Genomic DNA, 18874 nt, shown 5'->3' with positions numbered 1-18874 from the left:
AGCCATAGTTTTAAATTTTAAATGAATGAAGTGTCACTGCAATGAATAACTTGTATCAACGTTTTATTTGCCTGATAACTGATAAAGTTAATGAATTAAAAACTGTGCTACTTTGGCTCTGCTAGAGCTCTGTGTCTGTCCCTCTGCCTCGGTTTCACTCACCACAGAGTCTGACTTAATGTCCCGCCCACAACACTATCTGACTTTCTTTTACTATGTATTATGTTGAAAGTTTCTAATTTATTAAATAATTGCTTAAAGCTTTTAAACAAAGTTTTGTGTTGGAGTTTGTAACATTCCAAAATCTTAATTTGGACTGTGATTTTCATTTTCACTGTAAATGCATATCGGTTCCAAATATCCCTTATCGGTTTCATTAACTACTAATAATCGGTATCGGCCTTGAAAAATGGTTCAATCCCTTGTCTCCAGCTATATTAACAACTAAGATTTGAGGCTGAACATTAGGATGTTTCTCCAGCAACTCTGTGCAAAGGTGTCAGACTACATTTCAATGCCATTTCTACAGTAGAATATATATATGAAACCAATTAATGCTGGTTTACTATACTCACTAGAGCATGCACTCATTCACACCAAACCTCCCATTCATACATGCTGTCAACATCATTTGATTTATGTACAGTGAAAGCCATTAAAGAAGAGAAGAGGGGGGTGTTGTTACCTTTATACTTTTCTCTGACGTTCTCATAGGCTTGCACATAGTCCTGCTCCTCTGACAGCCGCTGACCTGGGTCAAACATGGGCATGGACATGGCCTGGCTGATACTGAGTCGGAGTTAGGGCACCTTCCTCTCTCTTCAAACTTTCTTTTAAACTTCCCACTGGCACTGTTCAACCCTCTTTGACTTTCTGTTCTCTCAGTTCTGATAAAAGCCCTCCTGGCTGTCTGTCCACCTATCTGTGTGTCCCCACCTTCTTTCTCACCCACACTTAGTCACAGTATTCCCTCTAAAGCTGTAGACCACCACCACTCCCCTCCTCAGCTTGAGAAATACCCACACACACACACACACACACACACACACACACACACACACACACACACACACACACACACACACACACACACAAACACACACACATATCAGACCCTCCTCTTAAAGGCACAGAGGCAAACACACACCACAAAGATAGATACCAGTTGAGGCAGACCAGCAGATCCCACATACACACACACACACACACACACACACACACACACACACACACACACACACACACACACACACACACACACACACACACACACCACACAGGCCAACTCCACCCCAGATAGAGAGACACACATGGCTACCTCGATGAAAAAACAAATGACGGAGCTGCGTGGGGTTATTTGAGTTCCTGCTGCTGGAGAAACTAGGGCAAGGCACGTCAAGTGGATCCTGTGCTATTCACAGCTTTAAAAAAAAATAAATCCCAGAACACTTACATGGTTCTCCTCAAAGTCACGTCATATTCCCAAAACTGAATGACGACAGATTTTAAAGTTTTAATGGCAGAGGACCACACCTCTTCAGTACAGGACTAAACACTGGATCAGTGCTGGATCACACAGCTGAAGGATAAACAACTCTGAATATGTGTGGAAATTACAACCACAAAGCAGGCTAAAGCTAAAACTTTAAGACAGAACTTCTAATTCCTTCTAAGTCTTTTGGTTTCCCCAAAAACCAACACTTGTGCCAAAGTAAACTGAAATGTCACATCACATGATGACTTCATAATACTTGCTTCTTATATGCAGTACTCCTCATAAGCCAAAACATAATGAACTTATGTGAACCATGCTGCTGCGGGCAACATGTGGCCCAAAGGTTAGCACTGAGGCCTCGCAGCAAGAAGGTTCTGGGTTTGAAACCAGGTCGTTCCAGGCCTTTCTGTGTGGAGTTTGTATGTTCTCCCTGTGGGTGCTCCGGTTTCCCCCACCATCAAAAAACATGTACTAGGTTCTCCAGTCAGCGCCCTTGATCAAGGCACTGGCTCAGATCTGGAGTTGGTCCCCGGGCGCTGTAAATGGCTGCCCACTGCTCCCTTGAGGGATTGGTTAAATGCAGAGAGTGAATTTCGCTACATGTGTATGTGTCAATAAAAAGTACCTTTAAATCTGACAATATCCATCAACTTTGATAGCCCTGCTTTGATTTAGCTGTGGGAACACAAACTGAATCTGGTTCTTGCAATATACAGTGTAAGACACAGCATGAAGTCCAATTCTTAGGCCCTGTACTTCAAGCAGTGTGAATGTTAAGAAAACAGTACACAGTTCTACTATTAGATTCAGAGAGATCACAGACCCTCTCAGATAAAGCGGTGACAATAGTACATCAGGATGCCAAGAAAAACTACAGCTACACTTGGCTCTTCCTACAAGGAAGTGGCCAGACAGGAACATTTTAGAGGAAAAGAGAAAGGGAAATTTCTTTGGATTCTTTGTAGGATTTTGCAATTAAGTTATTAAATTATCAACAATAACATATTATCACATTATCATGGATGGTAAGGCATATTTGTTGATGGTTAAGCCACATAAGATGTTTAAGTTTCTTAATGAATTCATTTTGTTATTGCTGCTTTGAGATTAATATCTATGTCGGACAAGCCATTTTCACAGCAGACATTCTGCACTATATTTACTAGTAGTGTCTTTAGCATGGACACTACTTGCTTAACACCACACAATGCAATGACTGACCTTTGATATGAAATTACAACTACAGTGATGGTGGAAAATATTGATGACGTGGAAGTATCCAAAATTACAGCTTACTGCTCATTATGGAGTAATCTATTGAGGGTGTATTGTGAGTGAGTGAACAAGGGAGTGATATCAGACTTGCCATAACAGGAAAAGCACAGATGGAACAAATAACATTGATGACTGTGACAGTGTGACAGTGAGCCAGCATGCACAATACCAGGACCATGAGACTGAAGCAGCTGAATTCAGCCTTTATTCAGCCATCATGGCACGTAACAATTTGTGCCATGACAAAGTCTTATTATGCAGCGAGTACTTACCTAACAGTTGGTGCATGAATTTTGTACACACAATTACTCATGCATTAAAAAATGCCAACAGAAATAGACTGGCTTATTTGTTGTTGATAGGTGCAAAGTGTTACAGCATCATGCCAATGTCATCTCATAATGTGTGTTTTTAGGTGTGTTATTTTGTGTGTGCACCTGTTTGAGCGACACAGCTTCTCTTAAAAATCTCTACTCGCTCAACAAATGAATAGGGCCGCAACTAACGATTATTTTCAGTCGATTAATCTCTTGATTATCTTCTCGATTAATTTGATTAATTGTTTGGTCTAACAAAAGACACCCTCAAATGTCTTGTTGTGTCCACAACTGAAATATATTCAGTTTACTGCCATACTGTTATCAAACTAGAAAATATTCACATTTAAGAAGCTGGAATCACAGAATATTTCTCATAAAATATTACTCAAACCGATTAATCAATTATTAAAATAGTTGGCGATTCATTTAATATTTGACAACTAATTGATTAATCGATTAATCTTTGCAGCTCTACAAATTATAACAATGTTTGATAATATATATGCACCATTAAAGTCAGACCAGTCAGAATGGTAACTCTCCCAACAGAATAGTGCAGATATCCTCACAAGCTGAGCACATATGTGTGTGTTATCACTTTCTCATACAGTTGGGAGTTTTTGTTTACTCCGCTATCAGAAAGAATTAGAATTTCATCAGCGTGAAACTGCAAATTGCAAAATGTACATTAATAAATCCTTCATTTCAGGAATGTGAAAAGTATTTCAACAGCCTAAATCTCTTGAATAATCAAGCACAGCGTTGCAACTTTGAGCCAGCCAACTAAGTGCGGCGTTTTTCAACCAGTGAGTTATGACCTAAACGTGACAAGGACTCTCAGCACCTACAGCATGTTCAGTGGAGGTTTTTAAAACTCCATCCATCTCTGATATGCATGCAAATAAACAATGAACATATCTATAAATTGAGACTTTTAACTGAATCTAATAAACAGATCTTTTAGTGTTTTACAGACAATAACATCAATAGCAGGAATACAAGATTATGGCTAAAATGATGAAAATGTTGATATTGTTGATTATGATCATTATTTATGAGGATTATTCACCAATCTTTTGGAAGTTGAACAAACACCTGTTATTGTACTTTTCAAACTGACTTTTATAGACACATATAAAACAGAAGAGCTTGATTTGATTTGACGGAGCAAGCAATCTGATTACAAAGCCCTATAAGTTACGATTATGAATATCATACAGTTCCATGTGCCGCCTAAAGAGTGTAACTCAAATATCGCGTTTCAAATTGGACTAAAGATAGATAGAAGTAACAACAGTGGCTTGTTTTTTAGTAAAAGGCAGAAAACCTTGCAGTTTAAGTGACAGCAACCATGAAAAAGTCAGAGAAAAGAGAGCCACCAGAGAAAGTCAAACTGCATCAACAGAAAATCAAGAAAAATACTGTCACTGACAAAACTGTTTGACAAGTCAACTCTGGGACGGGCAGTGCCACCACATAAACAACAGCTCAGTTCTAAAGATGTCACCAAAGTAAAACAATGAAGGTCTTAGAGATTACCAATTTAAAACTGAGGGCTTCCAATGATTTATTCCATGATTTATTTCTACAGCATACAGAACAAGTTGGCTCTAAAATTGCTTTTTGATGGGCAAAATGTACGAATCTCTGTCTGCCACAGTATGGGTAATAACATCCTACTGTTTTCTCATCACAGGCCAGTGGATAGTGAAAGTCTCACGTTTGTCTCTCTTGGTGTCTGACTTTGGCTCGAGTGACTGACCCCAGTGCCAACCAGTCCTCCCACACATCACCAAACTAAAGACTCTCTGCCCCGGGTGTGCAACTAATTTATGTTCTCTGCTAGAAGAAAAGAAAACAACAACACATTTAAGGAAGGATACGACCGCCCCCACACTATTCATTGACTGTTTCTTTGTGTATTCACTGATTTGTATTTGTAAGACCTCGCCTGGTTCCCTGCTTTCAAGTTGGCAGCCTGAAAACAAATCACAGGTTGAAATATAGTCAGTGTATCGATAATTTGTTCCTGAGTTATTTATTACAGTAATCACATTAGCATTACTGTTCCAACAATGTCAGTAATTAATGTTCCTGTGATGACAGACATCTTTAACCTCTTCAGTGATATAATCCATTAGAGCATTTATTTTGGCTTATGCATGCAGATGTTTTGTTTTATATTTGTAATCTCTAAAAAGAAATATAAAATAAAAAAAAGATTAGAATAGTCAAAAGAATAAATAAATAAATAAAAGTGATGGTGCATGCAGTGCAATAATAAATGCAGAGCAGATGTATACAAGATGTGCAATGTATCAAAGGAACGTAAAACAAGAATTTAAATTCAATGTAGTTCTATAAGACTACATATAGAAAATGTATACAAATGCCCACAATGTGAAATCAAATGAATGGTTCATGAACAAAGATATATATGCTGTGAGCAGCAACACTGGGCAGTGAGTAAAGAGCATGCAGACACTCTCCACTGAACTTTATCTTTAGGTACTGCCCTCTAGTGTCCAGCTTGTATACCGCACAACCCCCTCTGTCCTGGTTCATGAGCATGATCACAGTACTCTAAGGCATGTAACTGTAAGATACTTTTCACCACACTTTAAAATCGGTATGCATTATCTGTTAACACTGGAAGTACAAACGCAGTCTTCATTATTTGGAAACAGCTTAGGGGAAGTGACAGGACAAGCCTCAGGAAAAGAAACAGTCAGTGAGTCCGTAGAAAAAAACACAATTGTATGAAAGACAGACGAAACTAAACTTTGCACTTCCAGCTGCACATGAGTCCCAAAGATATTTTTTACACACTGTTGACGCTAGCAGCCATGGTGAGGACTGTAAAATGTAAAAATCAATAATAGATCCCCAATTCAATATTCTGACAAACACTGCTCAAAGTCCCACATTGAAAGTAGTTATGAATAATTGATCTCAATCTGTTACGAGCAGAGCTATGACGTTTTCTGACTCAGTGTTCCTTGAAAACAGAACAAAGAAGTAAGAAACTACGAAGAAGTAAGAAACTAACCTGTACCAGCCAAACAATTCAAGGACCAACTGACAGACCCCCATCGTCATCCTTAGAATCGTGATGCTAGCATGGCTAATAACAGCTACTGGGAAAGAGTTACCCAGTAAGGTATACACAAATATGAATGAAATACTACTTATTTATACTTTTGGCTGATAATCATGTTGCATTTGTTCAAAATATTTCAATTGGTGTGTTTTTTCCAACTGATTTCAGTTTTCTGGGCCAGTCATTTGTAATAAGAGATGTTTTTATGTTTTTTCTAGATGACCAATGATGAAACACTTCATGGGTCCAGCAAATAACTCACTTACACTTTAGGCCGATCTGCCCCTGGTGATGGTTATGAGCCATGGCTATAACAACACAGGACATGCTAAACCAGGATCATTCACTCCTCTCCTCTTTACAATTCTGCTGACCTGTGTATTCTATAAAAGTTTTTTCTTATTTCTTAAAATTCTTTCACCAGCACTTTGTGTTTTTTTTTTTTTTTATCACTATCACTTTGTACGGATGTCAGCACAGCAACTGTCAAGAGTCACAGTTATGTGATCAATAAAGTAGCATGTTAGAAAGCCACAAAGACCTTAATACAGTCACACTGACATCATATTTAGTATCAGCCAACACTGCCCGCCTCTCAAACAGTCTGCAGCTTGACAACAAATAGTCCTGTCTCCATTTGTTGTCAGATAAAGCTGCAGCTCAGGCCTTGTATACATGTGTCTCACAGGGCTAATGAATTGGGTCAGGGCCATTATGGCAGCAATCCAATGAGACAACATTGGTACAGTCGCCGTTATCTAATATATTTCATTGGACCCTGGCATCCTGCTCACGTATAGGCATTACAGTAAGTCAGTAAAGGACATGAAAGTGAAAAAGTAAAACTTCAGACATAAATCAACCAGATGCCCCACTATCTCCCGAAGCTCGTCAACCACCTCTGCTGGAGAACTTGGAGTCATACAATCCTGCTATTGCTATTGTGTGTGCAGAAACAATAACAACCAGTCACACACCACTACTGCAGTACCCCACCCACCCCACCAAATCAATATCAGAGACGACCAGGGAGGGGGGAGAACAAGTTGGTGTGCCGTTTATGGTCTGAAGAGACGGTATGGACTCAACACCCACCACAGGAAGTGCTGAGACAGCGAGTCACATCTTCTGAGCTCTGCCTCACAGTGTTCAGACACTTAATAGAGGTGAAGGAGCTGCAGAACCCCCCTGTAGTCTGAAACCCCCCATGGGAAATAAATGAGCCTAATTAGAGATGGTAATGATGTTGTTACGCAATATATCTCTTTCAACTGCCTACATGAGTTTCTGAGGTAGTGTTAAGTATGTATTTAAATTTGAAATGAGTAGATCTTGACATTTCAGGTAACATCGTGTCTAGTGAATTCCGATGGATAGATCTAAACCCAACAATTGACATGATAAGCAGCTGCAGCATACACATAGGCAGCAGATAGTTATATGTATATCTGTAGCAAAATTCCCTAATATTCATGGTTTTTGAAGCAGACAATATCTTCTTAAAAAATTTTGTTGTGCCGTAAATTGATATAAGTTTAAGGTTGCCAGTGAGAGTGGCTGAGTGTGGTTTGGGTGTTAACTGCAGAACATGACAGTTTAGATGTACTGTTATTAAGAATAGTAAACAAGCTGTCACATAAACCCATTATTTTGAGTAAATATCTCTCAAATGCTTGGCTGAATACAAAGTATGTAGAGAAAATGTGAATGAAACTACGTCTTTTGTTTGTGACAAAAGCCATGAAGCCAACATTACAGGGGATTAATTATATGAATGGGCTGTGCAAAAGACAACAGTAATGTGTACATCATCCCTAACCCAAACACCCAAAACAACAGCTAGCAGCATTACAGCGTATTATTTTACCAAGAACACAAAAACAAGAATGAATGACAGCATATATGCAACCAATCCTCAGATCGATGAAGTAAAGCAGTGAGTCAGTAGCTGACAGTACTGACAGAAAACTTCAGCTTCCAACTTGAGGTGCACATTTTAGAAAACAGCTATATGGCAGATATGACGAGCAGATGACAATTGCAGTCACAACATGCCAGCAGCCACAGTGAGGACCACAGATCAAACAATTATCGCAAAGCTGCCCCAAAGTGATATGATTGGCTGTTGAGAGGTAAGCTTCCACATAAAATACTACATGCGCATCAGCATTAACAGACGGTGATAGCAGCAGTGTTACAGCAGAATTTGCGTATAAGCATAAAGACAAAAAGTGGGCAGAACTCAAAAAGACTGTCTGTCAACACATAAATCCCCCTCACAGACAATTCTACCTCCATTTTCTTTGTGAATGTGAACATTGTACCTGCGATGCGGATGACCGCCCTCTCTGCTGGGTCCAGCACATCTCCTGAGGCTGACTTTGAGCGCTTCATGCGATGGTGTTTGGGCAGGTTCCAGGGCAGCGTGTCTCCAGGGGATGGAGAGCAACTTATTGAACTCAGATCACTGGAGCTCTCCTCTGACGCAGCCCTGACCAGAGGCCTCCTCTTGGGCTTGTCCTTCACCTCCTCCATGGTCTGGATGGACATAGTGAGAAGAAAAGAATAGGCATGGAGTGTCAAACCTTCTCAAAATAGAACAGAGAGAAAGTCTCTGTACGTAAGTTCTGTAATCTACTCAGTCACGTTACTCACACTATCTCCCCTCAAGTTTTTGTAAGCAGTCAGTTTTAGGACCATAGCCGTGATATAATAACCAGAGTCCTTTAACCAATGTTATTAAATTATTATATCACGGCTATGGTCCTAAAACTGACTGCTTACAAAAACTTGAGGTAAGATAGTGTTTGATATTGATAGTTAGCTAACGTTAACTTTACCCATATGAAACTATGAAATGTACCGGTAGCTAGCGATAACTGTCTTTGAGGACTTAGCTAGCTAACTTACCATCTTCTAGCATGACTTTCTGTGACACATTTCTCGGCCGCCTGACAGACACTTCTATAAAGTCCATTTCTCGGAAACGCCGTTGGGACTCGGCTAGTAGTATTAAATGCCCCTCGTGGCAGCAAAAATTATAACGTTAAAATTAAACGGGCCTAACCTAGAAACTTTTGGGGGCTAAACACCGGTTAACGGTTCGGTATGAAATTGCTAGCTTAACATAAAAAGCAACCCATAATGCAACACTCAGTTAAAGCAACATTAAGTGACCTGTGGTAAACGCAGGTGTCCTCATCCATTAATAAAAAATGTCAGCAGTTGTGAATGCAAAAGTCTAGTCCTCAAATATAATATGACCCCCACTTTTTCCTCAGTAATTTCCAAAATAAAACATCTTATATTGGGGCTGGTATGGTATGTCAGTGATTAAAACAATATTCTGGAGCAGGACTGGGCGATATATTAGATTCATATTTTAGATTAATATTACACAATCATATCATATTACCATTGGCCAGCCATATTTGGAGCATCTATATTTAGACCTAATGTGCAGTAACCAGGACACAAGCTCAGTGTTGCAGCCCAGTGCTCAGACTGCCATCTGAAGGACTATTTTTCACCAAAAGCCTACAGGCCTGACTCATTCAGAGAGCTGCTGGGAGGCGCAGGGCAGGTGCTACTGATGCACTGTACAACGTCACCAGCTTCCAGCTTCCTTTTCAGCTGAGTCACCATCCAGCACCATGAGGATGCTCCCCACAGGGGCGCTGGCTCCACTGCCACAGCCTCTCTGATTGGACAGGAGCAGACAGGACCAAAGTCCCAGGACGGAGTATTGTCTACAGTGCATCAGATACAGTTCACATTCAGGTTATGATTTAGCTAAATGCTATTTCGGGCTGGCTGTTTGTTGTTTGGACTGCAGTAGCAAACTGCAACATTGTTTACTTCTTATATTGTTATTACATCTTTATTTCAGGCAGCCAAATCCAGAGCACATTTATGGCATGGTGTCAGTCTGGCAAAAGAGTGACACTGAACATCTGCACGACACATTATATTACTTAACCTGTATGGAAGTTTTCTTTTCAGGAAAACTTGTCTTTTGCCGGTCAGCTTATCATGACATATCTCAATATATCGTAGACAAACCAATAACAGTGTTTGCCTGTGAAAGTAGAGCAGTAACCCGTTGTACTTTCCTGTGGCAGTTCATTGACTGATTTTAATGGACACACATGCATTTACGTAACCACTATTTGTCAGCTAATACTGGTGCTTGGGTTCAGCTTGGCTTCTAGGATTCAGTCTATCCAATACAAGACACTGTACGAATACTTTAGGAAAATGCAGACTGGGTTGTTTGAATGGCTAGAGCTACAGTAAGGGAGCCATGTTAAAGATTCATAGCTTCTGGGTGCCCAGATAGCTCAGTTGGTAGAGCAGGCGCCCATATATAGAGGTTTACTCCTCGACACAACAGGCCCAGGTTCGACTCTGACCTGTGGCCCTTTGCTGCACGTCATTCCCCCTTTCTCTCCTCTTTTATGTCTTCATGTGTCCTGTCAAAAGTAAAGGCTGAAAATGCCCAAAAAATAATCTTAAAAAGAAAAGAAAAAAAGATTCATAGCTTCTAAAAAAGCCCCTATGCACAGCAGAGGAGATATTTTAAGATTGCATTGAGGCACCACAGAAAGTTATCACATATAGGCTAGCCTTAATAGACATAATCCTTTAGTCAGTCAGGCAGCAAAGTGTGAGCCATTTTCATGTTTAAGGCAATCTGTGAATTAATCATCACTGTACTGCAGAGCCTTGATCTATTCAGTAGCCATGCAATCATCTGCTGCTTTGACTTAATAGTACACCCAATAAACATCTCTAATGACAAGATTACTTCTCACCTCCTGTTTCTAACCCATTACTATTCAGACTGGCTTTGCTTTCTTGTATGGCCTTCACCCAAGCAAGCTGAAAGCCTCAGGGAGATCCATAGTTACCAGGCAACCCTGAGGAGCTGTAAATAGTATGCTCCTGCAACTCTCAGGACAAATGGAAGAAAGTTAAGGGGTGTATGCTGGTATGAACAGACTGACAGTGGTTGAATCACACTGACAGCTGACTGAGGCTCCTCTCTCTCGCTCTCTTTGTTGTTCTTTGATGCACTTCATTAAGACTGGATCTGTTGATCATCACTTGACAGATAAAGCTGTCAAGTCTGGATAGGCTACTTCCCAGAAAGAGCTGCACTGCATCGCAACACCTGAAATATTTGACCTGCAGGCTGCAGTGATACCTGGGAGGTGCACCTGCTGTTTGACAGGTTTGGAATATGCACAAAAAAAACAAAAAAAAACAAAAAAACTCGCATTTTCTTATAGTGGAGATAGGTCGGATTATTTCTAACCTGGAGTTTTTTTTCAGTGCCACTAAATCATGTGATTAACAGCGTCGGCGATGCGGCAAAACATGAATTATGGATAATCTGTATTCCCGGTTTACTCACGCGAAAAATATCCAGGATGACAGCTGTTTTTGGTCCTAGATGAACAATCGCAAAAATCTGTTTATTGTAGTGGTACCGTCGGCGGATTCGTCCCAGTTAGATCCGCTCAAACTTAGAGAAGCATCATCCTCAGCCGCAGCGAGGGTCGCGCCTGCGTCCTGCAGTATCCTGTGCTCTGGGATGTTCAGCCGGTCAGACCTGGACTGATCCGGGCTGCAGGGCGAGCACAGAGGACGAATCTGCTGCCTCCGCCTGCATGCCTTCCTGGTGGTTGAAGTTGTCGCTAAACAGCAGGCACGCATTAGGATGAAGATGAGAAGAGAGATCTGATTGCATGCTCGGTGCGCATGTGAAAACTGAGCTCCGATCAGGTTGATCGCAGCATGCGGAGGCAGGGGCCTCCTTAGTTTTTTTCCTTAGTGCCAATGGTTTAATGTAAAGCTCGTGGAAGAACTATATATCAGCCTATTGTATTTCTTATTGTGCTCATTTTGAGCGAATAAACGATCATAAATCAATTATATTCACACATAGTCTACTCGAGCTTCACACCTTCAGGATGCTGTTGCAAGAGAGGCAATGACAGCACACTACTGCTGAGCTCAGCATCTGTCCTGCATGTGGAAACAGATGGCTGCTATGATCGTAAGCATATGGATTCAATACCCTTACTTACACACAAGTGTCATTTTAACCCGTATGCGTGTGCTCGGGGCAGAACTGGTGTTAGTTTTCCACTCAAGCTTGTCAAAAGTATATTAACAATATATATTATTTAAAAGGGATCTTTTGGGATTAAATGGAGAAAAAAAATAAAGTTGACAATCATTTTGCCAGGTGGTTTTGGACAAATGTATTTAATCCTGACAGAGCCTTGTAATTACAAGTTTGAAGTTGGTTGTCTTAAAGTATAATAACGTGATAATAACCGAAGTGAAGACAACTAAATCATTCTCCATGTAAACTGAGTAACTCCATCCTATGAATCCCAAAAAGGCCATGACATGTGGTTGACAGCTCTAGAAAATACACTGTAATTGGACCTTGTGTTGAGTATTTTTTCATCAAGGTTAAAAATGCTGTCATGACGTACAAACACAAAAAGTTCTCCCAAATAGACTTGGCTCACCAAACTATTCCTAAATGACGTTGGAGATTACATTATTAATATACCTATTAACATTCAAGTATTCATGTGATCCTTAAATGTAGAATTATGTAAAAATGAATATGAGAAACTGCTGTTAGTGGCAGTCCAACAGTCTACTGTATATTCAATGTGTAGTGTCCGCCAGCTGACCTCTGTCTGCACTTTGATGTCATAAAAATGCAAATGAACAGAACTATTAATCAGAAAATCTGTTCCATTTAATCTCCTTTTGCCATGCGAGTTGTTTATTCTGCGTCATGTTTTTCAAGTTTCTTCTTCGCTCCAAATGGGGCCAAGTTGTACTGAGTCAAATTAAAAACTGTCATGCTGAGCCATTATGTAACCACAACACCATGAATGATATATTGCTTGTTTGTTTGCGTGGCCCTACTACATTATTAGTTCTCCCATTTGTAGAATGAAGCAAAGGGCATGGTGGAGTCGGGGGCTGGGGAGGGGGAGGGGGGTGACGTGCTGGCTCAATCTCACTCTGAGCCCATTCTTGTGTTCATAAACGATGCGTGCGTGCCATCAGTTCTGAATCCCAGTGTCTGTGCCAGTTTAGTACCCATTGTGCTGAAGGGTCAACCTGATCAACCAAGTACTTTAAAACCCTTGTGTTGACTTCGGGTCAAATTGAACCGTTTTTCCAATTTTTGTTTTAAATCAGAAAATATGGGACGTAGAAATAAGCGCTGAAAATGTGTGGAAGAAAAATGTAACAATTTAAAACGTTGGAAAAAGCAAAAACAAACTGTGAAAAAAAGGCGTCAGGTTGACAGGAAGACAACACAAGGGTTATAAAGCTCAGAGGAAGGCGAAGGATGCAGTGGTAAATCATTCAGTCATAAACAAGCCATGTGAACAATAAAAGCTATTTCATCATAACTCCAAATACTCTTCGGGTGATTGCCTGAAGTTTGCACGTTTGAATACTTGAGGAGTATGTTGAGTACTCTATGTTATTACTAATGAGCTGATATAATGTGTCCATGGAAAACATTTTTTATGATGCTGAACACGCATTAGTTATTTCTGCACTTTAAGTTTACAACAGCTTAGCCCTCAGAACAGCTCAAATCCAAATAAATTGTATTAAAAGGTCCAAAACGGACTTACTAAACCAAACACAGTGGAGAAAGTAGTCCTGTAATGCCAGGAAACGAGGCCTTTGATGACGCAAAGTGGAGGAACATTCCTCACCTTCTGTGATCTCACTGCAGCCACAGTTACCATGCCGACTTTAAGAGGTCGTCTCTTCCTTTTCCTGACTGCCGGACATGTTGGCTCCTGTCCAAGGGCCACAGACTCCTTCACCACAACTTTCTCTGACTGGACAGAAGCAGCTGGCTTCTCTTTAAGCTTTTTCTTCCTCTGAAATGACAAAGGGCATTTCATTTCTTAACGTTATTATTAACATGATCATCACAGCATAGTTGTACCTACTGTGTTAGCTTTAAGCAGCTGCCTCTCTGACATAAATACTTTTATTCAAAAGGTTTTAGTTCTGAGCTTCAGCTACAACATGATGTTTCAGAAGCTTCCCCATTCTGCCAAAAAACATAGTTTAGGAAGAAAAAACACAAAATCAATGAACATAACATCCGACATGGGACCAAGTTCAGTTTTTTCCAAATTAAGGCTTGTTTCTAATATTTGCCATAAGGAAAGTCCATTCTCCAATTAGAGAAAACAGCAGCTCTCGATATCTGGCATGCACCGACTGAGCCGGACAAAAGCCCCTTATTCAGAGGCCATTGATTATAATTAGAGCTGTCAGGTAAACAAATTAAGTTTTGTTTTTCCTGCTGCTGAAATTCCATGAAGAGGAATTAAAATACATAAAATGAGGTTTTTGCACCCAAGTGAAAAATCATATAGTGTAATTGAATGGGAACTGTGGAACTTTTGAAAGTTAAGTAAGTTTTTACTTGACAATTTAATTACAGAGTGGACATTTTACAATCGTAAATGCCAATGTGCATACAGTATAGTCTATTATGCATCAAATTACAATTATTTCTATATCCTTTGGGAGGAGTCATGAACTGTAGATCATTTTCTTTCTGAATGGATAACTTCTGTCTTACATCTTATCAGCCGTTAAGAGTTTTTAGGCATGCAATATCTTGAAAGGAGTTATTGTCCTTTCTAAGAAAACTCAACGCACTGCATCTTAAGAAAACACAAGGAAATGGAGAAAACAAATTCACCAATTTGTTTTTTGTAGTTGCAGTGCGTTAAGCTCTCAGGGCCACCGTACCTCTCTTTGCTGTGAATTAAAACAGAATGCCATTTCCATTGACAAAAAAATGAACAAGCCTTCTTCTTTCATTCTGTTGTAGAAAATCACATGCAATCATAATGAAATCATTCACGTATCCCACAGCGTGACACATAGAAATGTAAGGCCGCTCAGCTCTGCTGTAACCTCCAACCCCCGGCAGACGCAGATCATGATGGGAATATTCATGGACCCCTCCCACAGCCTCATAGTGTCTTTTGAAGAAATGATTGCACTACAGTGATTGCAGCTTGACCTTTAACACCGCTGCCCATTCTTCTAAAACATGGAAGTGCATGCTTATACAGTATTTAGGTTTGTGTGTATGTGATCGGATTCAAAATAGAGACTGACAGCCTAATAACTTATGCTCACTGTATTACATCAATAGCTTTGTGCAGCTCTGTTCTCCAGACGGAGACCTCACATGTCTCTTTGTCCATACACTGGCTACCGCAGGACCTCTGTTGGGTGTTATGGACAAACAGACAAAGGGCTTCACTCATGGAGCCATTTCAGAGAGCCTCTCAAGCTTATCACACATAATGACTGCACAGTGCTTCTCCACTGTGTAACACTCATAATAACTGTGCCAAAACACACTGAGTGAGGCCAGTACAGTTGCAGATATTTCAGTATAACATGAGCCACTCATAGGATACTTGGTAATAGAATTGCCATGTGATAAAGCTGCAGCTGCTGAGAGGTTATATTACAGTACATAGATTATATAGGAATTATATAAACAACGAGATCCAACAAGAGGGGGTTAGAGCTGAAGAGGGTCCATTAAATAGGTGTATTGCATTCATATTGTATGACTTGTATTCACAAACTGTAGTAGATGCATCAGTGTTGCATGCTGTTCAAATGTCTCTGAAGAACAATGTACTTTGTTTTGTGCTTCAGCAAAAGCCAGTTCCTCTTGTATTTACTGCATGAAGGAACACTGTTGCTCATGCTGGAAACATTAAATGCATTACCTACCCCTATTACTGAGAAAGAACATCAAATGTAAAAACAGGATACACAGGTTGAAACACTGCAGTGCTACACAAGTCAAAAACATTAGGTTCTAAAAGGTTTTAGCCAATTTGGTCAAGAGTGAAATATCTGAACAACTACTGGATGGATTGACACTAAATTCGGTACAGACATTCATTGTTCCAAGATGATTCATCAGCATATCTTTGGTGATCCTCTGACTTTTCTTCTAGGCCACCATGAGGTTAACATCTTTGGTTTTCAGTGAAATGTCTAAAACTATTGGATTGCCATGAAATTAGTTTCAGACCAGGTTCAGACACTTGTGTTCCCCTCAGGATGTATTGTAAGAACTTTGGTTATTCCTTAATTTTTCATTTAGTGCTATCATCAGTTTGTTTTAACTGTTCAACTTTTAACTTTGCCTGCAAAACAGACATTCCCAGCAGTCTCAGCTGTACTTTGCTAATAATAATTAGCAAATGTTAGCATGCTAACACCAACTAAGATGGTGAACATGGTAAACAGTACACTTGCTAAACATCATCATGTTAGCGTTGTCAATGAGACTCTTAGTCTTGTTAACATTTTAAATATGAAAATGTTGTGAATTATTATTTCCTAATTATTAACAGTTTTAAAGAAATAGTTCCACACACCCTTAAAGCTTAACAATGATGTGCAGGCAGTTTACCAATTTAAATGCTGCTGACCTGCTTTAGGAACTCATTCTAAGCTGTGTGTTAGTTAAATAATATGGTTCAGCACACGAAATAAGTATTAATGAACGTGTCAAGCTTGTTGGTCTTGTGTGCTCCTGCAGGCTGGTTATATGAAACTGAGCAAAGTTCAAGTGAACGAGGACCTCTGAAGTATGAAGGAGGCATTACAAGCTGAAATGCAAGATGAATGATCAACGAAAGCAGACTGCACTTTGAGGACTTCATCATGGTAATGCAGAAATGTAATGCATGAGAAGTGTTTCTTAAAACGGACAGAACAAAGTCGCTCGTATGAGAGAAATGATCTCACCTGAGTCGGGGCTTTAGATTTGGAGTGCTTCACCATCACTGTATGAAAAAAATAAAATAAAATAAAATATTACCTTAGACAGAACAATATAGGAACACAAAATGTGAGACAATCATTTTATCAACTATCCACATGATGTGGTAAATGTGATATTGCTTTAAAATATCTATAGTGCAGCAGAGATGACAAGAGTTACGGTTCATTGCAAATGCACATTTCTTGCAGTGACTTGCAGGTTATAATGACTCTGCAAATCAATGTAACTTGTAGGCTTGAGCTAAGCTGATGTTACATCATGTCACATTTGTAACATATCATTAAGCTCACATTCTGTGAGTGTGGTAAAACACTAAAGTGTAGTTTCACATTCTTAGTTAAACAGAAAAGTATGCCTGTGATTGCTCACAGCAACGTCCTAAAAATAAACGTTTTATTGTACTAAAAAGTATAAAAGATCCATTGTATCCTCTCACATGGGCACAAGCACATTTAAACAGTAATCAGAACAACCACAAAGTGAAGGCAGAGCCAACAAGAGCTGGCACTTTGTGGAAAATGTGGATACTGCCGTCTTGGAAAGGAAACACTAACAATTACCGGACTTGGAAAAAAAAAAAAAAATTCCACTGAGTGTTCCTCCTCGTCAAACTAAGCCTGAATTGTTAAAGTTAAAACTTCACAGTAAGCAGCATTAGTCTTGTTGTAAGGCCTCCAAACACCCACAGAGAGGATGAGGGGGTTGAGGGCCCACCTACCTGCCAGATACCTCTCCAGGGAGGGCGAGGATCTCTGGTTCCAACTGTAGCAGCAGAAGAAGAAGAGCCAGACCAGGAGGGTGGCCACTACCAGAACTAGGACCCAGAGGAGCCGGGCCACAGCTGGGTTAGTGACAGCCCATGCTGTCAGGATATCCATACTGAAGCCTGGTGAGCACACTGCTTGTCACCAGTAGAGCCTCACTATCTACAAAGTCTGATTCCCAGAGTGTGATTGCAGCAGAGCTCATGAATGGGTTGCAGTGGGCCGGTTTGTGTCCACTCGGGGCAGCCGCAATGCATACAGCAGCAGGAAGAAGCAGCAGCCAGAGCAACGGCAACCACAGATGGATACCAGCTGTTCCAGAAGGAGCCGTGCACAGACCTTAGCCCACGTCAGCTCTAAGTGTGTGTAGGCATGTGTGTTAGCTTGCATATGTGTCTGTTGTGTTTTACTGAGTCCTGGAAAAGTGTGTGTGTGTGTGTGTATAAGGAAAACAGTTTGGAGGAGTGGCTAGGAGTTACAGCAGCAGGCATAACTGTCAGGCACTCCCAGGCTGAACATCAGAAGGAGTTCTCTCACATGGTCCAAGAGGCTGTAATTCTGAGGGGCGACTCAGGAATGCACCTGGGGCACAGTCCCCTCTTTACCTGAACACCTGCCAGCAGTATTTTGACAGAGGGGTGATTGAGAAACTGCACATACCAGTTTAGATCTCATAGACTAACAGTGTAAGAAAGGGTGACTTAAGAGTGCACTTTGATTGACCATTACAACTCACCCAACAGGTTTTAAATAAGCCCTGTTCCTTACAGCTGCATGTTACTGTGTACTGAAGACTAGTCAAAGTCAAATATTTGTTGAGGATATGCTGAAATCGAGTAGTTTTTGCAGCGTCATTTAATATAATATTCAGAAATAAGGTGTAGTTAAACATTTACTGCACGAGCAGAAACATCCAACAGACAGGAGCCTTGAAAATGAAGTGTGACTGATCTGTCTTGTGAGTTGCCGTTGCAGTGCTTTCTATCCAATTCAACAGTGTTCCTTTTCAATTACCAA

General features: G+C 40.3%; 1 protein-coding gene across 2 annotated transcripts in view; it reads right to left on the bottom strand.

The window, feature by feature from the left end:
• Nucleotides 1-17986, bottom strand: part of pleca (plectin a) — a 105534-nt gene extending 87548 nt beyond the window's left edge. For both annotated transcript variants that reach the window (XM_078267428.1, XM_078267429.1), the window contains exons 1-4: nucleotides 17812-17986; nucleotides 17057-17094; nucleotides 13960-14130; nucleotides 8515-8728 (exon numbers count right to left, since the gene is read on the bottom strand). In XM_078267428.1, coding sequence (XP_078123554.1) covers nucleotides 8515-8728; nucleotides 13960-14130; nucleotides 17057-17094; nucleotides 17812-17971 — 583 coding nt within the window. In that variant the 5' untranslated portion in view covers nucleotides 17972-17986. The remainder of the gene's footprint in view (nucleotides 1-8514; nucleotides 8729-13959; nucleotides 14131-17056; nucleotides 17095-17811) is intronic.
• Nucleotides 17987-18874: the final 888 nt, after the last annotated feature.

Source organism: Sander vitreus, chromosome 14 (assembly GCF_031162955.1).
Source record: "Sander vitreus isolate 19-12246 chromosome 14, sanVit1, whole genome shotgun sequence".
In the NCBI taxonomy this organism is placed as follows: Eukaryota; Metazoa; Chordata; class Actinopteri; order Perciformes; family Percidae; genus Sander; species Sander vitreus.
The sequence above is the reverse complement of the archived record's forward strand: the minus strand, read 5'-3'. Positions and strand labels throughout refer to the sequence as shown.